Source organism: Catharus ustulatus, chromosome 2, assembly GCF_009819885.2.
Source record: "Catharus ustulatus isolate bCatUst1 chromosome 2, bCatUst1.pri.v2, whole genome shotgun sequence".
NCBI classification, from domain to species: domain Eukaryota; kingdom Metazoa; phylum Chordata; class Aves; order Passeriformes; family Turdidae; genus Catharus; species Catharus ustulatus.
This window is the reverse complement of record NC_046222.1, coordinates 51,116,158-51,142,926: the sequence shown is the minus strand read 5'-3', so window position 1 is coordinate 51,142,926 and position 26,769 is coordinate 51,116,158. Positions and strand designations below refer to the sequence as shown.

The following is a 26,769-nucleotide window of genomic DNA, read 5'->3' as shown; positions in this document are numbered from 1 at the left end:
AGTTGCTGAACTTTCCACTGTGAAGCTGTATTTCATCAACTATGAGAAGTGAGTGTTCTTTATGCCTGTACTATTATCTCTGTGCTGGAAGGGGTTTAATATAAGGCAGTGCTTGGTTCTGTAACTGTGTACCTTTTACACTGATATGATGCAAAAAGTGGTAAATCTCAGCAATATTACCATCTTCTTGGACTTCTGCCGTGCCTCTGTTGCTTCTCATTTCTGGATAATGACCACATGTGCTTCCCCTCAGGACAAGGGAAATGGGAGGTGGATGTGCTGACCAAACTTAATGATGTTCCTTTCTGTCCCCTGTGTAATATCAAGGACAGGTTGCAGTGGGGAAACTGAACACCTGTTGTATATGTTATTAAGTGAGCCCTCCCAAAAAGAGCGTTTTATTTGGGGATTTTCCCTGGGGATCCCAGTTAAGTGGCAGAGGAATAAATTCTCTACTCCACACCACACAGCACAGCCTGAAATTTCCCAAGTGTAATTCCCAAGTCCAGTAACTCCAATTTAGCCAATGAAAAGAGAGGCACTCCCACTTCTGTCTTAAACCTCTTCTGTCCTCATGTCCACGGGAATGATACAGTACATACCATAATAGTTGTTGGTGCTGCAGTGCTCCCATCCTGTGTCTGTATTTGCATAATGGAAGAGTCAGCTAGGACTGATAACGTGGACTGTAATCATGACTGGGAAACACTGGGAAGCAAGGGATAATTAGGTTTTAAAATAGCTTTTATGGGTCAGTTGTGAACATGCATTTTAGTGTACTCTTCCTGTGTTTCTGCTCTTTGCAGCCAATACACTGTGCACAGTGTAGGTGATTACTTTGGAGGGAGAGATAGCATCCTTTATGACAGACAAAAAGAGCTGTAAAGCCAAGTCTGAGTAGCTCGAGGTGTTTTATGGTGGTGTAAAACATCCATGCTGGTTTGTCCTAACGTTCATAAACAACTGCATTTAAACATAGATAATGCCATGCTTTGAAATCATGTGAAAGTCTGAGCCTTGAATGAAGCATCTTTGAATAATCAGCAGACCACGACAATCTTGTAGTATCTCAACATGTCTTTCTTATTGCCAAGTCAGATCTTTATTGGGCTAGAAAACAAAATACAGCGTTCAGGTCTGTACGAATGGAAACATCAATGTTTATATCACAGTATTTTCCTTTCAAAAATGGAATAAAGCAGCTACTCCACCCTAGCTTCGAAAACAGAAAATAATTTCCTTAAACCTGCTCTTGAATTTATTTTTAAAGAAGTAGAGATTTTAACAATAGCACAGAAGGCCCCCACAATTCCTTCTTTTTCCTAGTTTATTTGCAATACTCACCTTGCCAGAGCTTGTGGCTACATTTAAATAAGGCTGCAAAACTAAATATTCTGAGTCACAGAGTGCTTTAATCTTAAATGAGAGTTTATACCCCTTTTCCTCACCACTGTAATCTCTGTTTGAGAACACCTTCTAAAGTAATAAGCCTTGCAGCTAAATCCCCAGTAAAGAAGAGGCTTTATCAAACTGGGTAATTGGAGGGGATGTGAGTGATGAAAGCAGCTGGGGCTATGCTGTGAATGGAGCAGAGCTGTGGTGTGTCAAGCGTGGAGTTTTCCTGTCTTTTGCCCTATTCTGGTTAAAGTTGTTACCTCCTAATGGGCTTTTGAGCACGTGCTGCCAGTTTCAGAACTGCTGTGGTAGTTTGTGTGAAGTTCTGCAGTACCACAGTCATACCATGGCAGATGCCACATCATCATTTCATTTTAATTGTATGCGTTTTGATACAGTTCTAATATCCATTCTGTTCCACTGCTCCCTGTGTGTCATTAATCTGTGCAATCCTGTGTGCTTTTTTTAGTGTAGTCCGTGCTTTTGATTTAATTTAATTGTTACAATATTCTATGCAATGGCTATTTGCTATATCTTTAGTGTAAAGAATGAACTTGTTGGGATGGAGTTGCATCTGGTTTTAAGGTTCTTTGCTGTATATTATGCTCTACTTTAGCTGCACTTAGACCTGCTGGAATATTCATGCTCATGTATTAGTCTCATTGAGGATATATATAGATAGATACAGATATATAGACATCAGTTTTGTAGAATGCAAAAAGTTGTATACATTTCCATTTCTCTAAAAGCAATCAGTGTAAGAGCTTATCCAATGCCTGGGTTTTTGGGGTTTTTTTCTGAGTTTTCCAGCATACAAGGTTTTCTGTCTCTAAATAAAAAAGAAAACACTTTTCTTTGAAACCCAGTGTTTACTGCACCAGTTCAATCAACAGCCATAGAATAACCAAAATAACATTTTCTTCTTTTTGAGGATCAGACCCAACAGATGTTAGGGCAAAGGCTGCAGCATTTTCTCTAGGTTGTACTGCATTTTCATTTAGTTTTACAAAGTTCAAGGTATTTAGCAAAGCATTTTGAACAACTTGTATTTTCAGTGTAAGTGAAACAGACCAGTCCGATTGTTTCCTGTGAACAATCTGCATCTCTTAACTTTTTCTGGAATGTGCTTTACAGTATGAAAATTACACTTGTTAGAAGGAACTTGCCAGTTAGCCTTGTATGACCTGCTTTGCATCCTGTCTTAGCGCAAGAGTTATTAAAGTAATTCAGCCCTGAAAATAATAAGTGCAGAGCATCTAAACAGTGTAATTGCATGAAAATACATGAAAATTATGTAACTTTGAGATGCTTTTGAACAAGACGTATTTGGAAACATCTCTGAGGTAATTTTTAGTTGTAATCAGATGTTTTGCAGGGGTTTTATGGATGATTAATTGGTTTTGATTGTTTATCCTTGCTTAAAATCTTTTTTTTTCTTCAGCTGCTTTCACTGTTCCCACACTAATATTTTGCTGCTTTTGATTTTTTTCTAGGGCGCCAATGCCTCAGCTTTGGAGAAAGAGATTGGTCCGGAACAATTTCCAGTCAATGAGCACTATTTTGGTTTGGTTAATGTGAGTTTCAGACCGTAACTTACTGCTTTGAAAGGACAGGAATGGGTTGGTTAAACTACAAGACTGGGATTGAGTGAATACTTAAAATCCTGAAAGATATAATCAATGAATATTCATACTACTGAAATGTGTTTCAGTATTTATGTATTTGTTGAAATATGCTACTGAATTGTTGAAATCGGCTCTCTATTAAATACTTTTATTTCATTTTATTGTCTGTAGGGTAATATTTACATCACTTTCATGTTATTAAAATGTGTAAATCTTGAAGAAGGCTATTTAAAATATATAGTTTGCTGTTCATAATATGCCAATAAAGTAAAATAAATACATTAAAAGAAAAAAAGCATTGTGTGACTGTGATGCTATAAAATATTTGTATCTGGTATTTCTATTAAGATTTTTAAAAAAAACCCACAACCCAGAGAGGAAAGCAGAAAAAGTATACTGGGTTGTTTGAATCAATAATTAGTTTTAAGGAACGATTTAAACTTTAATTTCTGATATTACTGATGAAAAGTATATCGAGTTAGAAATTGCATTATACTGATGTGAAATATTAAATTATTCTCTTTATTGGACTTCAGAAACTACATAGTTAAAGCAGGTTGATTTAACAAGAACTTTTGTCTCGCTTTTCTTAATAAAACTGGTTATTTAAGTGTTGTCCTGGTACTGTAGTGTGTGTCTACCTCCAGGTGCTTAGCACTGACCTGGTTCCAGAGTCTGCAATCTGAGTATGCACTGTGGGGTCAGTAAACACTGATACACTGACTTCCATGCATCTGGAAACACCATCACTTGGATTCAAGTGATTTATTTTCCTTTCTCATGAAAGCTGGAACACCTTCCGAATGCCGCGTTATTTCTCTCAGCAGAGGAAATGCAGGAGTTTCTCTATTAATACCCATCAGTTCTGCAGCTGAGTTTAGGCTTTCCATTTTTCCAGTGACAGGTTTTTGCAGGTTTTTTTTGTTACTCTGTTGACAGATAAACAGTTTCCCTAATTTTTTGTCAAAGTCCAGAGAGGATTTAAAAGTGAAATTTTATTGTACACCCTAATCTTGAAGTTTTACATAGTTTGTAGCCTTAAGAGAAGGTTCAGTAATGGACAATCTTCCTAATATGTCACGAAGATCAACAAATTCTGTCTTTTTGTTCTCAAGAGGGAGTAGGAATTTGGGGGGATACCTCTCATTGCCCTCAACCATATATGTAAGAGACAGACAGCTATAATATATCACAGTGCTTTTAATTTTCTGTCTGTTATTTTAGCTTCAAACAATAAAATTTTATGGACTAAAATTCTTTGAATTGTAACAAATAAAATGAGATCTTGTTACCTTTATGGTACACTGGTTTTCAGCTATGGTGGTTGCCCAAAGAAATTCAGTGATGTTGATGCCTGAATGGTGTTCAGATCTGTTCTGCAGGTTGTGTTTACTAACACAGCATGTATACACCATAAATGTGTAATAAACTTGCTGCATGTAAATCTGCCAGGAAAAGTGAGAGTAACAAGCTATGACCAATGATGAGAAAGAATGGCAGAGATAACGATAATGAAAAGAAAAACTAGATAATTAGATAATAAATTAGTACTATTAGATTGAGAAGCAGTAGAAATCACAATTTTTGCCTTCATTGATTTCTCTAATTTTTTTGGTAGCAATTATAAGAAGTGAATCTCCAAGAGATTCATTAACACTTACTGCTAAGTTTTTCTAATTTGTTTATTTATTTCATTTGTCCTAACTTTCTCCAGAGTAATGACAAAAAAGTCAGTAGTTTTCTTCTAACTGTGTGATAGGTGGCCATTTGAGGTGTCTGGAATACAGAAAAGCATTTTAGATAAAGATGACAATCCTGAAATAGAGATCTGTCGATTTATCCAGAGGTAGCATAAAAGAGGAGGAGGCAAAAGCACTGTCTTACCTCTTTTCCAGCTTTGTGGTAGAATCTAGGGATTGTTCAGAGGGCGTGCTGAAAGAACAATTTGAGAGTTGAAAGAAGACTTAAGAAAGGGCAATTATGGAAAGCATATGGAAGACCAGATGGTTGATGGCAATGGAAAATTCAGCTTAGATTTGAAGGGACAATATCGTTCACTAAATCAGCAGGAAATATGTGAGCTATGTGCTAAGGGGAAAGCATTAGGAATGTGATGTCCCATGCATGTGGACAGCCAGGAACATCAAGTCTGCTTATCACTCTTCTTTGACTCTTCAGTGCAGTAGTGCAAACTATTCAAATCTATGTGCTTCACAAATTAAACCAATCATTTTATCCAGTGAGGATGAAATAAGATTTTTAATCTCAGAGAGCTGTTCTGGAAACTCTTTAGCAGTTCACCAGATTTCTAGAGCAGAAGGTTTGGTTATTCAGTGGATCCATGTGTTTTGCAGAAATCCTATTCACTGGAATGGCCCATTGCAACAATGAAAATCTGTTAGAGCTGCCAGTGCATTAGAAGAGCTGGGAGGAACCCTAGAGCTGCTCAAAGGCAGTTGTTCCAAACAGATCTAAGTTCTTGTAAATCTCTTTGTTGAATGGGGTTCAACAACCACATTTCTTCCCAGTTGTATGTGCATGAGAAGAGTAAGCTGTAAGACCAGCATTTGTTCATTTATCAAATTGAGTATTTGCATAGTCTAGAAACCTCCCAACCATTTCCCACTTGTTGTCTAGTACATATAGCATTTATTTTAAAAATGTTTCAAGTTTTGAAGTGATAAAGACTGATGCTTTAGAGATAAAACAAGTGTGAACTAATTAAATTTTCTTCAGGAGTTTGCTTTCAGATATTCTTCTGTTGCCTACTGTGTTTTTTCTGAATCTGACTGGAGAAATCCTTTAATGAACTTAATCTACTTGCTTTTATTTCATACTCACAGGCACGTAGGTTAACATACATTCATATTAAATTAATCTGAATTTTGTTCAGTGTTCTGAGGTCTTCATATTTTCTTCGTCTCTCACCGCATGGTTGTCATTCTAATTAATTTATCATCAGACAGCTCCTCTTAAAAATTGGAATCTTAGGAAAATTTGAATTTGCTTGTTTTTCATCTTTTGACACTTGCTGTACAAATTTTAGCAGTTTTCCAATTTGATTAAATTTTAAGAACTTTCTTAACACTTTAATGTAGTTCTCTTTTAATGGCTATTTCTAAGTATAAACTCATAAATAGTTAGCTAACAATATTAAATGTTTTGACAGAAGCTACTGTGTGATTTCATCAGCTTCCTTTAAGGTAAAAAGCCCCAGTTTTCCTCTTAAGTTCATTGACTTATTTGCAGATTTGGGCCACAAAGAAGCTAATATAAGCATTTTCCTTGCTTAAATAAAGAAAAATGATGGAAGTTAAATTCATCATTTTTATTACGGATACCTTAATGACATCTCAATATTTTTTAGAATATGCTTCTCACTTATTCTTTGAGTGTGTCTTGGTTATTTAGAAAGTAGTTCTTTGTGTTTCATTGGTTTAAAATAGAGGAAAGTAACTAAGTTTTAAGTTTTGTAATTAAATTGCATGGTGCTCTTGTTTGCCTTAATTGGGAGAGAGCAAAAAGTAGCTACTTCCCTGTTATTCCTAAGATGTGAAAGCTTTTTTTTCTTTTTTTCTATTGAAGGAACCTGCTCTTAAAATATCTATAAAGGCAAACTTTGCTGTATGTCTCCCCATCACAATGACAAAATCTCAGAAGTTGCTTTCTGTATGTGCTGCTATCTCTGTTTAACATAAATCTGAATGTTATTTCCACATTCTGCAGAATGTGTGTAATAGGTACCTGCTTCAGTTTGCAGGTTGCATGACTGCAGCTGAAAGGTTGGGTTACTTGCTGAGGGTAGAGATTTTTCTCACATTTTCAGTGTTGGATAATAGGTTTCACTGGAGGAGGGCAGCAAAATGTCAGAATGGCAGCATAAAATTAGGAATGCTTTATCCACCGATGGCTCACCACACCTCCACAGGTGTGGTGGGGATGTTTGCAGTGAGCTGGAGATGGTGTCAGTGGCCTCAGGTGCCTAAAGGAGTCTGAGGAAGGGGAACAGCTGGAGTCTCCCACCTGGGGTGTCCTGGTGCAAAGTGGGTTATGGATGCTTTTCTTGCTCATTCTGCTTTCCTCTTCCAGTCCTGTGGCTTGTCTCCTTCAAAGTGTGCACATCCCAATTGTGTTCTCTTTTCCCTGCAATCTTGATTTCAAGCTACCAACTGCCGTAGCTCTGAATCCTAAGCAGGTCATGTAACGCTGGCATTCAGAAGTTTCCCTAAACAAATCTAGTCACCCTGGAAGGAGAACTGAAAATGTAGGAGCAGGTTAAAGTAGTTATTTTGGACTTTGATGACAACTGTAAATATTTGGAGAATCTAATTCCTGAAGTGTGTGGGAGGAGAATGCTCTCCATTTTCAACTGGATTTCTTCACAGTACGAGCTCATGCTGTGCGTGTTCATTGCTGTTGTGACTGATGTGTGGCAGACAGATATTTTTACCTGAGCATATTTTGGGAGTTGTGACATTGGAGATATTTTTTAACATCTTGACCCAAATAAATGTAAAATATTATCAATAAGTTAAATTTTAAGTGAGACAAAATTAAATAGCATTATTCAAATCAGGGTAGGTTTTTCATGCATTTACATGCTGGGTATTTGGTAATCCTTTGTAAGTTTTTCTCCCTTAAAGTCCGGAAGAAATGACTTGCAGAATGTTGGCCCCTCCTTATGCACTCTCTTATACCTTGGAATTGATTTCACCTCTCTACAGTAATAGAATGCAAACTCACAGATCTCTCTCTTGTTTTGTAGTTTGGGAATACGTGCTACTGCAATTCAGTTCTCCAGGCACTTTATTTTTGTCGACCATTTCGAGACAAAGTCTTAGCATACAAGAGTCAGCCAAGGAAAAAAGAGAATCTCCTTACATGCTTAGCTGATCTCTTCCACAGTATAGCTACTCAGAAGAAAAAAGTTGGAGTAATACCTCCCAAGAAATTTATAACAAGATTACGAAAAGAAAATGGTAACTTTTTTTTTCTTTTTCTTGTGCAATAGTTATAGTAACTATGATTTAATTGTGAAGCTGACATTGTGGAATGCCCATATTTGTGCTCTGTAGAGTACCTATATAGAAAGTGCTCTTGGTGCTGTGTATAAAAAAGAGGTGGCCCCAGGATAAGGGTGTAACCCTGGAGCAGTTTTGGGAGAGAATCCTTGTCTCTCTCTCTCTTCGTCTAGAGCTAAAGTGTATTGTCATATTGTCACTGGCTGCTTATGAAATTGCTTTCTAGTTTTATTTCTTTGAGAGTTTAATGTTTGTAATTAAAATTCACTGTAAAACCTTTGTTCTTTGTTTTAAAAAATAAAAAACTGAATGGAGGAATCAGTCTCCCAGACTGAGCCTGTGGAAAGACTTGCCCATAAGAATCTAGATTAAAACCTCCACCCTTTTAAAATTGATTTAGAATTTATGCAATATGTAACTTGACCACCCTACTTTTAAAACCACTAATTAGTTTTGGTAATTTTTAAAAATGTCATCATTTTCCTAAATTTCAAGAGATTTCTAGATTTTTCACATTTCTTGTTTCTTATCTGCAGGGCTAATTGGTCAGAATGTTTTAGAAAATTATTTGATGTTAAACTATGAATGAAACCTTGTAATTTGCTACTCAATTTGGATGCATTTTTATAAAAATGCAACTTTTTTTTTTCCTTAAGTAGTAATTAATAAATTTAAATAAACTGTGAGGTACCATATTTAACACTACTGCAATAGATATGTTCATACTGTTGCAGTCTTTCCAAGACTATGAATGCAGACTGAAAAAGCATTTGAATGGCATGATCACTATCTCTGTAGTAAAAACAAGAGATAAAATATTATTATGACGTGCCTAGCTTGACATGGCTCTTCCATCAAATGCACTCCATGGGCTGTAATGATATTGTTAAAAAAAAGCTCTTGGGTGCTCTACAGTCACTTGCCTGTGCGCAGTAGAAAACTCATTCCCTTCTTTGGCACCGATCCTTGAGTAAGTGTGCTTGTGTTTGATACATTTACAGAAACAGTTCATTATAACAAATGCAGAGGATCATTCAGATGGAAAGCAGAAAGCAAACCACAGGAGCCATTAAGTTCATTATAGACGAGGATGTTCTTTGTATTGTGTAATTATGTCATGCCACTAAAATTCTATGCAGAGCAAGGCAATTGGAAAACCTTCAGTAGAGAAGTCAGATGTGGAAGTTCAACCCTTTTTGGGTCTCTGTTAGTATGATACTCTCACCTTTTCTACAAATAAATAGCTACATTCAGGCTGCAATTGCATGGATATCACATTTGCTATTAAATACTCATTGTAAAGGTATATCATTTTGAGCCTTAAAGAAGAGTTAAGGAGCCAGGTAGGTGGGCACCACCAATCCAGAGTCTCTTCAGTCAGTATCCAGCAATACCAGGGTGATAACTGAGGTCACAGTCGTAATGTGTTCCAGACTACAGAAGTGCTGCTCCATCTTTATTTGAAATAATACAACATGAATATGTTGTAGAACTCTGAACTGGAGAGGAGCTTTTCACCAGGGCTTGTCGTGACAGGACAAGGGGGAATGGCTTTAAACTGACAGAGGCCAGGTTTAGATTAGATATGAGGAAGAAATTCTGAACTGCGATGGTGAGGCACTGGAACAGGTTGCCCAAAGAAGCTGTGGATGCCTCATCCCTGGAAGTGTCCAAAGCCAGGTTGGATGGGGCTTTGAACAAATTGATCTTATTGGAAGGTGTCCTTGTCCAGAGCATGGGAGTTGGAACTCAATGATCTTTAAGATCCCTTCTAACCCAAACAATTCTATGTTTCTCAATTAATTGAAGTCAGGGGAGGTGTACTGTTAGATTTGCATGAAGTTCTTTTAATTGTAAAATGAACAATCTGTACCTTTCACCTTGCTGTAGTTAATGCTTATAGCACATAGCCCTGACAGGCCAGTGATACTACACTGGGAAGAACCTCTGAAGTCTTTTACCTCAAGAGACTTGTAGCTCTTGTTCTGCCTTGATTTAATTGATTAAATAAAGAGCTTGCAATTGGCTAGATTGAACTAATTCGTATCAAAAATAGTGTAGTAGGTCATTAAATAAGCTGCATGGTTCATACTCTTGCCTGACCTATTGCACTACTTAACCTCTCCAAATGACCTAGATTAGCATCAGGGTTTCCCTTACTTAACTAATAACCCCAGACCTTTTTTTTTTATTTGAAGTTTATTCCTGGATGCCATCAGGTGAATGACTGTAAAGCTTCCCTGGTGTCCCTGTATGCATTTCAAAACTTGAATTTCACTGAGTATCTTTTTCATTCATCTGTTATCCACTCCTGTCACTGAAGACCTGTCTCTTAGAACATTCTTGGACTGCCAGCAAAGTGAAGTAATTGAACATTAAAAAACCTGTATGATATTATCTGGGCATAGAGAATGCTTTCTATATAGGCAGGTGAATTTCCTCTTAGCAATTCCTGGTCAGAGAGAAAAGGAGTAACTATTATTAAGTCTCTGTTATCCAGTTGACCTAAGCTTGGCAGAGATAGCATAGCACTGTAGGACATCCAGTGGCATCTGGAGGCTGGGCAGGATGACCTAAACCAGTTCAGGTGACACTACATATACACCTGTGTTTAAGCCATTGAATTGTGTCCTGGTTTTCATACGTGCAGTATGGTTCAGTTTTCTGGTGATTCCAGTCACCTGAGTGATTTCTGTCAGTGCAAGCTGACTTGCTGTCCTCTCTTCCCCCCCCATGTTTGTTTGGCTGAGTTTATCTAGTAGGCATTTTGGGATGGTGTTGTATTGCCATGAATGATTCGAGATGTGAAATAAAGGACTGGTTTTGAAGTCCTACTCTCTTAAAAACCTTTCTATAGTGTAGCCCTAACTGTCCAATTGGTAAACATTCTGTTTTGTCTTGCAGAACTTTTTGATAACTACATGCAGCAGGATGCACACGAGTTCCTAAACTACCTTTTGAATACAATCGCGGACATCTTGCAAGAGGAGAGAAAGCAGGAGAAGCAGAACGGGCGCCTCCCTAATGGCAACGTGGACAGTGAAAACAACAGCCCACCAGACCCTACCTGGGTGCACGAAATCTTTCAGGGAACATTAACTAATGAAACCAGATGTCTTACCTGTGAAACTGTAAGTTTTCATGTTCTTTGCAAACATGAGTTCTTCAGCACTGCATGCTTCACAGTTCATGTATCCCAGCAGACTAAGATGTTAGATTCATTTCTTTCCTTGATAATCTTTATATTTGTGTGAATAGTTGCGGTTTTTCTTCATTAGTGAGAACATTCCAGCAGCTGAAGCATGAATTGTAGGAAGAGACATGTGATCAATATTAGGAAAATGCCCGATTGGATTTTTTGTCAGTGTGATCATAATCATGTTCAAAATTTAGATCAGAAAATTCTAAAGTGGTGTATTCTTAAACAAAATAAAGTCTGTGATTTGAGAGTGTGAGGTTCTTCTCAAATTTAATGTCTTAATGACATGCTTAGTGATACATCTCATAAATAAGTATTATGAATCCATTTCCATGGATTCCTGGTTTTTAAATTTAAAGCCACTGAAGTCAAGATACTAATGGTTGGCTGTTGGCACTTTGATAATAGGCTGGGATTCTCAAAAAACATACTTTCATGTTCATGAAAAGTAATCCTTTCCTGAATGTCTGTAAACAGGAATTCTTCTAATACTATACCCTGAGAAATAAACTCTTTCTCTGATATGCTATACTACAATATTTTTTGAAAAGTTCTATAATAACAGAAAGAATATATTTCATAGAAACTTAAAATTGGATTTTACCAGCTTGAGAAAGGGTAAAAGCAGCACAATTTGAAAATTACAGTAATTCTGCCATGGTCTATTCCTTAGAGATTGTAAAAAAGCTAAATGACTGTGGTTTTTGTATGACTCTTCCTACCAATTTTCTTTAACTTAATTATATAAGGCAAATATGTCAGCATGACGTTGGAAAGGAAGAATTTATCAAATCTGTATATTTCACATGTAATTTTCTCAGTCTTCTAGAAATACCCACCTCTTTTATTTCAAAGAAAAGAGCTTCATAATGTCATGTATAATGTAACTGCAGCTATGAGTAATTTAGGTGCTGATTCCACACTGCCATATATTTTTCTGGCAGATTTCCCCTCGCTAATAAGTATTTCTTGGCAACTGTCAATTGTTTTTCTTCTAGTTCTTGAGCTGTCTTTTTTTTTCTTGAAAAATGAGATTAGCCTAGGTCTTTTGACACAACTGACATCATTACCTTTCCTCACTGTGGCATTATGAATTACTGTTGTCAGGATTTTGATCTAGGCATTATCTAGGTACCATTTAAAATGCAATTTTAAAACACTGATACACTCTTTGCCAGCATATTTTATTAGTTATCAGGCCTGTCATAATTTTGAGAATTCTGCTAACACTGCTCAATTGTTTTTTTCTATTAGCTGTAGATAATAAAAATATTCAGTTATTGCTGAACAAGATAATAATCAAAGTAATCTGGAAACTATTTGATCAGTTTCTTTTTAGTTTATCACCTTGTGTCTAAAACACAGTGACCTGAAACACATTTGGATACATTAAATGGGTAATACTACTGTGGATAGTGTCTTATTTTCAAAAATATTGAGTATATATGATTGTTTTGATGTTTATTAGAAGCTGTTGGCGTTTAGATTCTTTCAGCGTTTAGAAATATAAGTTAAAATGATAGGACTACTTGAAAATAGTTCATGTACAAGAATTCAAGCAATAGTGGATGAATTACTGCTTCTTAATGACAACACAATAGCCCTAGTATATTTTTAATTTAAATTGGAAATTATTGCATGTTTAAACATAAAGCATAACATATATCTTTGCTCAAAGTGACCATCATTATCTTCTAACTGGACCTCCTCAATGTTCCTAAAATGAGCAAAATTTTATTCTAATTTTTGTTGCCCTGGTTGTGGAAAAGAGCATCTATCCAGATGCCCTGTTTCATTAGCTAGTCCTAAAGATAAAAATTGAACTGGTTGAAGATGTATCCTCAGTTTAAGTATGGACTGTGGAGTATATGGAGCATAGATACGATTCTTTAACAAAGATTTCTGTTGTGAATCAAGCCACAATATGTTACAAAAGGATTGTAAGTTGTTTTTAAATGTTTTTAATGTGATTTCTCTTTATATTGCTTTCACCCTTCCTTGATAGAAGCAGAATGATGAAGTGAATGTAAATTTTATGGCTAATTTATAAAATGGTCTAGAAGTTAATTTGTTTTTACAGATTTCTCTCATTGTTTAAGGAAGAATAACAGTAAACTAGAAAGTATTGTAACTGGCTTCATTAAGATTAAATTTCAAACAGCTAAGTGTGGCCAGTACTTCTACAGAGAAATACAGGAAATTGTCCAAACTACCATATCAATCTCCAGGTGATGGTCTTGCTCTTCGGTTCAAATGACTCTACAACGCATAAAATTCTTCGGCCCAGTTCTGCTTTGGACTGAGTGAAGGCAATAAGGAAAATCCCAGTGTTCTCTCTCATATGAATACTATAGAGCCTGTAGCTGTGCCCAATTTTAATTTTTTTTTTTTTTAAGCCAAGATGAATCACACACTTCATTTCACCTTTTAAAACTACTTTCTGTTTTAGCACACATGGCAGTCTATAACTGCAAGAGCTCTTCTGCCAGTGAGCAGATTCACATTGCCAGTGAAATTCCCAACTGTAGGAAATAATGGATTCTGTGAGTGTCAACCTTCTGAGCTTTGTGTTCTGTGCAGCTTTGGTCATCAGAGTACAGCTGAGCTGTGTGGGTGCAGATCATGTCCTTGACGTGAGAACAACACACCATCCTCTTCAGCCGGAACACTGGAACATCCAAATTCCTCACTGTTACTCAAATGCTCCTGTTAGGAGCACTCAGACAGCTTTTTGAGCACATCAGGGCTCAATTCTGCCAGTGATAAGGTTTTCTGATCATGCCCTTCTTTTTTAATTCTATAGATGATTGAAATATATAGCTTTGCTGATTGTAGTCTAAGAAGCTTAGTGATGTTTATTTGAAATGGAACCTTTACAAAGCGGGAGGCCGGGGGAGGCTTGTAAGACTCCAGAGTGGCTTTTAGTTTATTTTTTAAAATTAAAACTGAGTTTATGTTGTAAGAATTTTAAAAATTAAGAATAGCATTTTATAAATCACCATCATAAATGGAAAAAATCCACTTGGCTATTCTTGCAATAAAGCCTTTAATGGTTCCTCATGATCCTGAATGCACAGTGGGCTGGCTAACCTGAGTGAGGTGTTTTAAGGCTATATTATCACAGAGAACAGAAATTGTTCTTTTGTGAACTTCTGTTTTCAATACCAATCTCTTCTTAACCGAGTAGAACACATCCCTTCCCTCCTCTCCATATCCTCTCTGCCCTTACAGCTTCTGTGTGGGATAAAACTGCCTGGGAAATTTCTATTGTTTCACGTAATTTTCTTTGATTAGACCAAAAGAGGAAGAATTATCTAATTGCATGTCTGAATAACACTGATCACATGACTCCCTAATTCCAGCTATCCTAGCTGAAGACTGCAACAGCAGAGTATTTTCTAGAACTGGTTTTTTTTTTCTCTGAGCCATTCTTAATCCCCAGTTACAATGATTTCCGCCAGAGTTCTTAGTGTTACAAATGCAGGTCTGATAATTCCAAGAGTGATTTGCAAGGGGATATTTTAAAGAATTGTACACACAACTAAACCATAATATATCCCTGAATGTGGAGCATACTGAAGATGCAGGTGGCTGTTTTTTTCCCAATCTAAACATTTTGGAAGCTTTCCATATGTATTCTGTGATCTCTCTAAAAGTATGAACACTACACTTGAGTGTCTGAATATTGCAATATAAATTATGTGTACTGACACAGTGGTGTTTTTTGTCATGCACACTTAACTCTTGGAAAGAGTAGGAACAGAGCACTGGGAGTCCAGTCCTCTCACAGGTATTAACAGAAGCTTTCAACTTAATTTCCTGAGTGTTTGGATTTGCCCTGTGGTATTAATTCTCAAATATAGTTCTCCTGACCATCTGCTTTTTTCTTTTTTTCTCCATGTACACGTCCTTAGGAACTGTGTGTTTCTCATCTCTTGATTGTCAGAGAACAACTTTCCACTTCTTTATTTTTTATTCTGAGTTGAAAAGGGAACATAAATCTCATATGTTTAAAAGATCAACCTACATTATTTTCCTGCAGCCATTTCACTTTTCCTGCATTCAGTCAAGAAACTACAGCCAGGTACCTTTTCCAAAAGCATTTACTTCTGTATCTAGGCAGAGGACATTCTCATGAGTGACATTGAGTATCTTTAGATATAGAGAGGACATGCTAGCAGGCAAAAGTTAAGGTTGCACATTTCTGGTTTTAAAATTTCAGTAGCATAGTTGGTTTTCAGGGCAACTGTAGATTTTTTTCATCATTTGTCAGGATTTGTGGTAGAATTTATTTTCTGCTTCTAGAATGTTCTGTTTTACTTTCTCATTACTCTTACATTTTTGTAAGAATTAGCTACTGTTCTGCCTCTATCAAACCAAGCCCCAAGCTCTCATTTGCCAAATTTGCTGTCTGCTGTTCCTTTCAGAGTATGAGTCTAGCCAGGAAGAGGCTTCAAAATATTCATGCTGTTTATTAGGTACACTATGACATGCAAATACATAACTTTCAGTTCGAGGGAGTCATTGAAGAGCAGAAGTGAGAGCACTAAACAGAAGAATCACAATGATTCTGTTCTTTTGAAAAACCTGAGGTATATAAGAAACTTGGCATTAATATTGTTGATCTGAAATCACAGCATAATGACAACTGGCATTATATACCCCCAGAGACTCATACACACTTCACCCTTCCTGAAAAAAAGCCAGAAAATACAGCAAATCTTTGAAATAGATCGCAAAAAAATTTTAAAGATTGTTATAGGGTAAAAGATACATTCTATCAGTAAAAAGTGGTACTGAAAAACAGAGGTAAATTAGTATTGTTTGCTTTAACTATGTTCTGTTGGGTCTTCTTTTCATGCAGGTAAGCAGCAAAGATGAAGACTTCCTAGACCTTTCAGTTGACGTGGAGCAGAATACTTCAATCACTCACTGTTTAAGGTAAGCACAAAACCCCAAATTTTTGTGATTTGTCTTTACCTGTTACCCAGAAAGCAGGAAAAAACCCTAAAAAGCCGACAGTTCTATCTTATGTAGATTTAAGTGTATATAGCTGTTGATATTGTACATTTATATGGATGTTTCATATGAAAAACTAGTATTTACAGCTTTCTTTTTTTACTCAGGGGTTTCAGCAACACAGAAACTCTGTGCAGTGAATACAAGTATTACTGTGAAGAATGTCGCAGTAAGCAAGAAGCACATAAAAGGTACATCACAGTTAGGGGAGGAGAAAAATAAACCAAGCATTTAATGAAATTACTCTGGTATTTCTTTTGTGTGTGTGTGTGTTCAAGGAGAGAGCACCCTTTCCCCCTTAATTTTCTTCTATTCTTCCACTGAAAAGTAACTTGCATTCATTCCTCTTGCTAGAATTCAGTGTGTCTCTTTTCCTGAGTAGTGAGAATCCATGTAAAGCATTTTGGGACTCCTTTGATCCTTATTTATTTTACAAATGGGAAAATTAATAGTCTTAAGACCAAAAAGTCAAAAAAGCCAAGTTGAAACAAACTATCAGTGACTAATCAAAGATAATTGGCAATGATGAAAAGTCATTGATTGCATGTGAGTTTTTAAACTTAGTTTTGTTTTGAAAATAAAATAATTTTTCCAGTTGCTGGAAGAATCAGTTTGATAGCACTTTTTGTAACTGTTGTTGTTAATTAAATTTCTGATTTCTTAAATGTGTTTGATCAGTTGTGCTAAACTCTTTAGTTGTGCTAAACAGTGCTCCTGAAAATCATCAGAAGCTCTATGAAAGCCTGAAAATCATTATGTTTGTTTAAAAATAATTCTTGCCTGCCTAATCATTCTAGTCTTGTTTACACCTTTGAAAAACCTGTCAATTTGTGTACTGCTGGAGGAGTGGGAACTCTGACATGCTCTTCTGGTTATACCACTGCTGCTGGTTATTTGGTTTACCATGGATTGCACTCACAGATTTTGCATATCTCATCTGCCAAGTCTGCCTTCACACATTGCTTAAGCTTACTAATTGCTGTCTGGTAGAGGTTGTGAATCCAGCCTGAGCTCTTTTTCTGTGTGGGAGGAGGTAATGTGATCCCTGACCAATATGAATTGGGTTGACATAAATCCGTGCTGTAGGCACTTCCATACTGGCAAAACACAGCTTTGATTGTTTATATTTTGGGTTTCACGTGGGGTGTAAATTCTGTTTCACTGCACTCATATTTTTCTTCCATCTCTATAAAATAGTTTATCTGTGGTGGGGACTACTCAGGTAGCAAAGATGGTGTAACAAATTTCTTCACCATTGAAAGAGCTGCTATTACAAAACACAGTTACATTATAAGGAGAGGACTTAGTTCTGAAAAGAGAGCAGAAATTATAACCATAATATAATAACAACGTATCTCTCCCTAAAAAATAGTTACTTCTGTCATCTTTCTGCCCTGCTCCAGCTGTTTTCATTTCCTAGTTCCCTTGTGGGCCAGTGAGTTGTCAAGGAATTTATCCACAGTCCCCTATCTTTTGAAAAAAGGCTGTCTTTTACAGATTTCCTGACATTCTGAAAGTATGGTCTTGATAGACATGTCTGAAACCTGGGCTGTATTGCAGAGACTTTTGAACTGCCTTTTGGGGCTGAAAGTTTGAAAAGTCAGCACTTTGCTGATGTGAGGCACTTGGCTGTGCCAAGAAGCGGAGCCCTTTGGTTTGGTCGTTCTTTTAGGATGGGCAAATGTATTGCCCAAAGAAGATTTGGAAGTCTGTGTTTGCTGCCAGACCAGCTGTGGTTGGCTGAGGAGGATTTGTAGGCACTGTTGTGAGATCTCCTTCATGCTAGGGAGAGCAACTATTGAGCCGTCAGTAAAATTTACTCACTTTTTGGCTTTGACTGCCGTGGAACATTGCTGCAACATTTGTACAAAATTATTGTGCCAGAGCACAGCCTTATCTTTTTTGGATAGCAGGAGGTAGGTGGATAACAGTGGGTTATTTGTGTCCCTTGGAAATTTTAAATGAATGGCTTGGAAATGAATGGCTAGGAAAACTTGGAGTGATGCTTATGTGACAAAGTGGTGTAACAAAGCTTATTTGAAAGAGCTTGTTTGACTTGGCTGGTTTGCTGGGAAATTGAGCTGGAACAGGACCTCTGAAATAGCTCTGTTGCAATACCTGCACTGTATATCAGGTGGAATCTAGGTTTTGCTTTTGGGAACTCTGGGAAGCTATGAGTAGATACACTTAAAAGTTGAATTCTGTGCTATGTACCCTTTATGTCTAAACTATTCTGTGACTTCATCACAGCTTACTGTTTTAAATGCATTTTCAGTTCTCTCTCAGTTAAAAATCTCCCTTTAGTTTAGAAACACAATATACTTTTAAAGAGCTGATTATTTTAGATTCTTTTGATGCTTACAAAGGTTTTTAAAGACTTCAGTAAAGCAAGTTTCTGGGTTTTTGATACTGGCTAAATGTTTTGGATGAATATTTGAAATACTGCTTTTTTTTGGGTTTGTTCTTTTTTTCAGGATGAAAGTAAAAAAGCTGCCTATGATTCTAGCTCTCCATTTGAAGAGATTTAAGTACATGGATCAACTGCATCGATACACAAAACTCTCTTATAGAGTAGTTTTTCCTTTAGAACTTCGTTTATTTAACACTTCAGGAGATGCCACCAATCCTGACAGAATGTATGACCTTGTTGCTGTGGTAGTTCATTGTGGAAGGTAATAACTCTGTTTCAAGCAAGAGATTTTCTATAAGCTTACTGTGCTTAACTATGCTTAAAAGAACAACACAAGGCAGCCAGTATCATATAAATCAATAGCATTTAAAGACATCTTAAAAAGAAAACTTTTTCAGGAAAAAAGGTATTACGGGGAGAAACTACCAGTCCTGACAGAAATTATGACCTTGTTGCTTTGGCAGTTCATTGTGAAAAGTAGTAACTGTATTTCACATTACAGATCTTTATATTAAATTAACTATGTTTTTAAAAAACCAACACAAAATGCACAATATCATATAATAATATTTAAAAACCGTTTCTAAGGAAAAAAGCTTTCTTAGTAAGGAAAAAATTATAGAAAGATTAATTAATAGAGCATTTCCTTTAGGGTGTGTTTTTTTTCTTAAGACTTGAGCAGCATTTTCTGAAATATATCCATGTATTATGAGTTTTGTTGATTACTTTGTTTCATTGCTTTCAAAATAGGACTGTTAGATTTTTATTTGATTTTGCTATATTCAACAAATATTCTTGTGGCTTCAAGGCTTAAAACCAGATTGTTCTACAAACTGCTTATTGAGTAAAAACCCCAAAGTTGAAAATTACAATTTGACATCTAGAATCAAAGAATAAGTTATGGAAATACTAAAACTCAAAGCAGGGTAACTTTGATATTAGATTGGGTTGCACTGATCCCAGTTTCATAACTAGGAATCCTAATTTCACTTTCTCTGTGGGCAATTTGCTCCAGTTGTTCAGTGTTTTCACAGTGACTAAGGAGTAGAGGTAAGATAAATAGATCTCAGATTGGACAATTTTGGAAAATGAGCCTTTGAGACGTAGTTTTTGGGACACTCTTGTTCTGGATTATAAGGGAAATTCTTTCTGTCGATTCCAGCCATTTCTGCCTCTTTCATTGAAGCTGCAGTCTTGGGGACTTCTCTGTTCCTGGAGCTATGGGCAGGAGATGGCCCCTGTTTTCATGGTGTTGGTGATCTGGCACACACACATCTCCCGCAGGGATGGCAACCTTCCCTCCCTGATCTGGGCACAAAACCACAGCAGTGCTGCTAGCTAGTTATGGCAGTTCCAGAACTGCTTTAACTCAGTTGTTCACTTTCAGTTGTAAGGTTCAGCTATTTCAGAAATTGTACTATTTCTTTACTTGAAACCTGGTGAGAAGTAAGACACTTCTAAAGTTTTGGTAGGTTGTTTCCTCTGGCATAGTCCTGGAGAAATTTCTTGCCTGCCATAACTGAAGAGGCAGACAAGGGGTATTGTAGGAGTTTTAACTGGGAGTCCTTCTCATTGCTGAGCTTCCTAAGACTCCTAAACTGCCTGTTTAATTCAGTTTCTGTTTGCAGTGGACTAGATAAAGAAACTGTAGATGAGCAGCAGCTCTACAGGCTTTTTTCTTTCTGAAGATCAGAAGTAGTTTGGGTTCTGTTCTGTCTCTATGAAATATCAGAACACTTTCTTGATTTCTCTTCTTGTCTCTATTTAAGATTTAATTTATATTTTCAGTGCCTCTACTGCTCATTTCTTATTTGCAGTTATAATCCTTTATTTAATATAATAAGTATAATGAGGCTGATGTAAGTAGAGAGTATAAAAAAAAGAGACAGGACATATCCAAACAGAAATTGTTGTGGTAGCCATTTTAATTATTGTTAAGTATTGCTTTTCTGCAAGAAAAACAATTAAAGGGAATGCATCTCCACATATATGTGTGTTATGCTTTATGTTCTCTCCTAATTTTATTTTACAGTGGCCCTAACAGAGGACATTATATTGCAATAGTGAAGAGTCATGATTTTTGGTTGCTTTTTGATGATGATATTGTTGAGGTAAGCCCAACCAGAGTACATGCACCCCTTTTGTGGATATGATTATTTAAAAAAGAATGACTGTCTGCTGATGAAAAGAGGCTTCAACCCCAGTCTAAATGAGCAGTAATTGTGTGCGCAGAGCTGTGCCTTACAATTTGACTGTACAACACTTTGAATTGCATTTGGGCTTTTATACTTTAAAGAACCTCTTTTGTTTATGACCATTGTCTTTCACCACTGTTTAATAAATTATTCTGTGGCAAGAAGACAAATAATGATATAGATAAATTGTGTTTTAACTTACAATACATAGGAACTTAATGCAATACTTACAACAACACTTAAAAATTTATGTATATACCATACATAGCTGCTACCCTCTGTGAAGTTGATGGCTAAGGGGAAGCTGAAACATAACAAGTATAAGAATTATTTGGATTTTATTGTTTTATGTAATTATGTGAAAGTTAATTCGGTTTGACAGTAGCTCTTAGAGTGGAATCTACAGTAATTTCACGATTACAAGCCGCACTGACTATAAGCCGCATTGCCGGGTGTTGGCAACATTTCATTCTTTGTCCATACACAAGCCGCACCCAATTATAAGCCGCTCTGTCATTCGCAGCGAGGACCCACGTGCAACAAAGTTGCCAAATAGTAACAGAATCACGGGATGGTGGGGTTTACTGGCTCGGCTCGGGCCGTGAGGGCTCGGGGCTGGACCAGGTGGCCCAGCTTGGCGCTGCCGCTCGGCGGGGCCGCTCAGGGCCGACCACTGCCGCCGCTGGGCTTACTCGCCCCGGCCCGGCGCTGCGCTGCGGTGACAAGGGGGCACAGAGCCCGCCGGCACCCACGGTGGTGGTGGCAGGCGGGGATGGAGCCCGCTGGCACCCACGGCGGTGGCGGCAGGAGGGGATGGAGCCCCCCCCACTCCCGCGGCGGCAGGAGGGGAAGGAGCCCGCTGGCACCCACGGCGGCAGTGGCAGGAGGGGACGGGAGCCCCCTGCCTCCCCCGGGCTGGGCTGCCTGAAGGAGGGAGTCCCCCGCCTTCCCCCACCCCACGCTGCCTGCACTGAGCTGGCTCCACCCCCGGCGCAACAGAGTAACCAATGTGTAGCAATCACGCAGTCCCGGGTTTTACTGGCAGGTTGCCCGACTCAGCACCTCGGTTTCACATCCGGGGTTGTAAATGTCAGAAAATTATTCACATATTAGCCGCTCCTGACTGTAAGCCGCATTTCCTTTGTGGGAGCAAAATTTTAGTCAAAACGGTGCGGCTTGTAATCATGAAATTACTGTACTTTTATGTGTACATTAAGCAAGACATTCCTACTTCAATTTTTTGTGTTTTTACATCCAGAAAATTGATGCACAAGCTATTGAAGAATTCTACGGGTTGACATCAGACATCTCAAAGAACTCTGAGTCTGGTTACATCCTCTTCTATCAGTCTCGGGACTGACGGGAGCTGTAGTGAAGAGATATTTTTGTGTCTCACATCTTCTCTATCCTGGAATGGAGCAAGCACTGAAGAGAAGGAAAACAGGGAGCTCTAGGGACAATAGCACAGTTTGCACACAACTAAGTAAAGAGTTTGGGGGTTCTTAAAACTTTTGTATCGTTTTCATTTTATTTGCTCAGGTATCATGCTGACTGCACATCTCCACTGCATCCCATAAGCAAAAAGAGAGATACCAGCCACTCTTGCAGGAGCTTTCCTTTGGGGAATACCATCTCTGTGGTCCTAGTTGAAAGCCCATTGAAGCCATCCATGGACTTCAGTGGCCTTTGAACCAGGTTCTCACTGCGCTGCCAGACTGGTGCAGTTAGGAGCATTAGAAATCTGTATCTGATACAGACTTTGTGTATAAAAGGTAAAGGATTCCCTGTGAAGTGAGTTTCCTGTGCTTAAGTTTGAAAGAATGAGGTTTGAGGGTTAACATGTAAGCAAGAAGTTATGTCTGGGCCCAACTCAATTGCCTTCTTGATGGAAGTGGTTTAACTGGAGGTGTAAACTGGTGTCAGGGAGGCAAGGATGCTTTGCTTCTCTGGAGAAGCTTACATTATTTATAATGTGTGATCGGGAACAATCAGTCAAGATTATGGCTTTTAATCTCCCTATGGGGAAAGATTTGGTTTGTAATAGTTTATTTTTATTTATAAATTATTGTAACTTAGGATGTTGTGTATTGTCCTTTATTCTAACAAGTATTGGGAATTTTATATATTCATTTGAATTTAAACTAATTATGTTTAAATATTAAAGAAGAGACAATAAAAATTACAAAAACTACACCTATGATATCTAAAAAAAATTCGTAACACAGAAGAGAGATTTCCTTCTGGAGGAACTGGTATCTAACTCAGGTACTTTGTTTAATTAAATCAGAGTAGACTCTTCCCATTAATGGGTGAAAAAAGTGATCAAATTATTATGTAAAAGACTTAAATCATAAGAAAATGTTGGGGCAGTGGTGGTATACTGATCTTTGTAGTTCTTTGATTTGTTAATGGTTCATACTCTAGGCAAATTAGAATTATTTGGATCGAAGTAAACAATTTTTAGAATATGATTTCCTCTCCTAAAGGAAGATCAATTTCTGTTAAATTAAGTCTGAGTAATAAGAAGAAATAGGTTTGGAATTTCATGAGACTGAAGATACCACATTCCTGTAAAAGTAATAATATTTGAGTCTTGTGTAGTGGGTATTTTTGAAACGAAGCGGTTTACCTTGCTTTAGGTTTATGAAAAAGCATTAAGAATTAAATCTTGACAAAACATCTGATCTGTAAGAGATGTGAACTATTTGACATTCTTCACTTAGGAGTACATTGTCTGACAGTAGCTGAATGTAATTTCTGGAAGGTCATTGGATGTGCATTCCAGATTATGGCAATCAGGTCTTGGATGTCCTTGTCACTCCCTTGTCAGCTAGTGATTTTTACATTACTGTAATTTTATAAGGTTATTTTATTGATACTGTTACAACTTTTAAAAAGAATGTCTCCTGTCTGCTGCTATAACTGACTATTTACTTACCTGTATCTTTTAGCTCAGGAAATGACTTCACCTATTCACTCAGTTGAACAAATCTTTAACAGGGTCACTAAATAAATTGGGCTATTTAGCAGCTGTCGTACTATAACAAATTGCTTTTGTAAGATGCAGAATTTCTAATGCCTTGGTTTGGCTAGAATTCTTTTTGTAGAAGATTGTGTATCATGATTAAACTACCAGCATTGTAAAGTAAAGCCTAAATATTGTGGGAGGTGCAGAAAAATATGATTGGATTTTTCTGAAAAGATTCAAATATTGTTAACATCTATTTTTGGCTTTCAATAGAAAAAAAGGTTAAAGAGGTAAATCAGTTGAATAATGGTGCATGTCAGAAGGATGAAGTCCTTTGCATACTAAAGGTACAGTATTGCAAAAGAATTGTCATATTACCTTTTGCTAATTTGTTTGGTCTTTTTTTCTTCTTTTTTTCTTTTTTTTCTATTCTTTTTTTCATTTTTTTTTCTTTTGTTTTAATGTAGTTAAAAGCTGAGGCTAGTTGATAAATGTTTTATACCTTAACAAAATTCAAAACATTTTTGTTGTTTCACTGGTTTTACTCCTGCTATGTATTTTTATAAGATACTGACTTTTATTTTGTATAGGGGTTTTGAGGTAGCATTCCAAATTATATATTTCGTTTTTCTTTTAGCACAGCTGAAATAATTGTAAGTTCTTAATTAAACTGATGTCAGAAACTACAACTTAAAACAGAATTAAAAGAGACAGAAATATGAACTATAACTGATTGGTATGTAAAACATTATAGGATTTTTTTTCTTGACTGTAATCCAGTGAGGAGTGTGGGAAAGTTGTCAGTTGTTGTAAATGGTGGAATTTATTTGCTATGTAACTATGTAAATGTTAATTGGGATTGCAGTCCCTTATTTTGTATATTGGAGCAAAAAACTTCTATTAAATAAAGTTATGTTCTCTAAAGATACATACTGTATCCTTTGTGGAGCCCAGATGGTCAGTCAGCTGCCTTTTGTACTTTATAATGTTTTCAAACAACAAAACTATGTGGAACTTGCTGTATTAAACCAACTGCCCTGAGCCCTGGGCAGAGAAATGTGATTAAATACACTGCACTAAGTATCTTTCTTCATGTGTTGTTAGGGAAATCATAGGGTGGCAACTGTGTTTTGGATGATACGTTTCTCCAGGAGTAGTTTTTGGTAAGTCCGTGGTCTCTGAGGTTGAAGAGAAGGGAGTTTTAAATACTGGACATCTCCCTTAAACACAAATTTGTACCTTACCGCAAAATATGCATCCTAGTTACCCAAGTGAATTCTTGGATCACCTTGTGGGACAGAAAACAGAAGGAAAGAAAAATGGAAGTATTTACAGTATTAACATGTGAGAGACTGACAAAGGACAGGAGTCCAGCATTAGAAATACAAGCTGTAGCTGGTTACAGTATCCATGGATTATCTGGGACCATCCTGCTCTTGGAGTATACTCTTAGTTGTAATGCAAGTAAATAAACTTGAGGTTTCACCAGCAGCTCAGACCCTGCCATATTCGTAGTTGTGATTGTATCTGTAGTCTTCCATTGCCTAGAAATGGTGACTTTTAGGTGTTGAGCTACGTGTATGAATGGTAAATCAAGCTGTGTTTTCAGAATTTAGTCATAAATCAGATTGCACCTCCTTAGGTGGCATTCAGGATTTGGGGCCACTTCAGATCCCCCACCAGAGTCTGTGACATCTGCATAGGGCTGGCAGAAAATCCAACATCCACAGATCTGTATCCTTCTGGAGCAGCACCTTGAAGCTGGGTAGGACATCCTGTCTTGTTCCCAGTGGAACACGGTGGTGGCTTGTTGGTTTGCATTTGTGGGTTTGGTTTTTTTTTTCTTTTGTTGGTTTGGGGTTTTTAAAGTTGTCTGAAAGCAGTTTTTGGAAATTGCATTCATAGATGAAAACATCTATTTGGGTACCTTTATCTCTAAAAGAAGAAAATGTTTCAGTCCATGTTAATTATCTGTGGGCTGCAGTATTATTACATTGACAATACTTTTGTGACTTCTACAAAAATTCAAACAGTGCAGGTATTAATTGTTTGCTTCTGTCCTGGCTTTACTGTGCAAGGTTTCCACTTTTTCCCCACGTTTGTCCGAGTTGATCTTAAGTTTGTGTGTCTTAGAAGTCTTTATTTCCTCTTGACAATGTAATATGCAGTATTAATGGTTTTGATCTTGTAAGGCTTCAAAGTCCTCTAACTTCTCAGAGCATAATGTGAGATGTATAATACATTAGTCTCTTTACCTCTGAGCCTCCAAGTACTCAATTATTACCGAATTAATATTCTACATAATCTGTATTCAAGGGTGGTTCACTTTGCAGCAGCTTTGCCACTGATTGATTGCTGTAAATGAACTGTGCAAGTCAACTATTACACAAACAAACACTAGCTTCATCTCTTAAATACAGAGATTCTTGAAATCCATTGTTTCCAGTTTTAATGACTGAGTGTGATGAGGCAGTAATGAACTTTCTTTGGTCTTTGTTAAAATATATTTTTTGGGGAACTTCTGTAAGAATATGTTGGATATATAAGGAAGATTGTAGGTGTCACCAGTTTTGAAATGTGAAGTAATATTTTTGAGTTTCTTAATAAAAGTACAAATATCTCTCTAGTGGCTTGTGATTGCAGCCTGCATAAGAGATTGTAAGGGTTCAGAAGAAAGCAAGGTACTTAGTACCCAGGTCTTTGTGATGGAGCCCGTGTTGGCATCATTAGGGAGCACAAATTACAGAAGGATCATCAGTCGTGTCCTTGATCTGCATTCGACAGGCTATATAATCCAGGAGAGAGAATGCACAGCAGGAATATAGAGAAGAAGCTTTACAATTATTAACTGACACAATATTTTGTCTTTTGGGGGAATGCTGCTTTCATATCTGTTGTGGAGAATTTAGGGGGTGCTCAAAACATCCTGCCGTCCTA

General features: G+C 37.1%; 1 protein-coding gene across 1 annotated transcript in view; it reads left to right on the top strand.

The window, feature by feature from the left end:
• The window catches only part of USP12 (ubiquitin specific peptidase 12), a 33,536-nt gene extending 8,776 nt beyond the window's left edge, over positions 1 to 24,760 (top strand). Inside the window, exons 2-9 of the mRNA XM_033052822.2 lie at positions 2,889 to 2,969; positions 7,786 to 7,999; positions 10,946 to 11,172; positions 16,105 to 16,181; positions 16,367 to 16,450; positions 18,734 to 18,931; positions 20,702 to 20,780; positions 22,123 to 24,760. Coding sequence (XP_032908713.1) covers positions 2,889 to 2,969; positions 7,786 to 7,999; positions 10,946 to 11,172; positions 16,105 to 16,181; positions 16,367 to 16,450; positions 18,734 to 18,931; positions 20,702 to 20,780; positions 22,123 to 22,224 — 1,062 coding nt within the window. The 3' untranslated portion in view covers positions 22,225 to 24,760. The remainder of the gene's footprint in view (positions 1 to 2,888; positions 2,970 to 7,785; positions 8,000 to 10,945; positions 11,173 to 16,104; positions 16,182 to 16,366; positions 16,451 to 18,733; positions 18,932 to 20,701; positions 20,781 to 22,122) is intronic.
• The last annotated feature ends 2,009 nt before the right edge of the window (positions 24,761 to 26,769 follow it).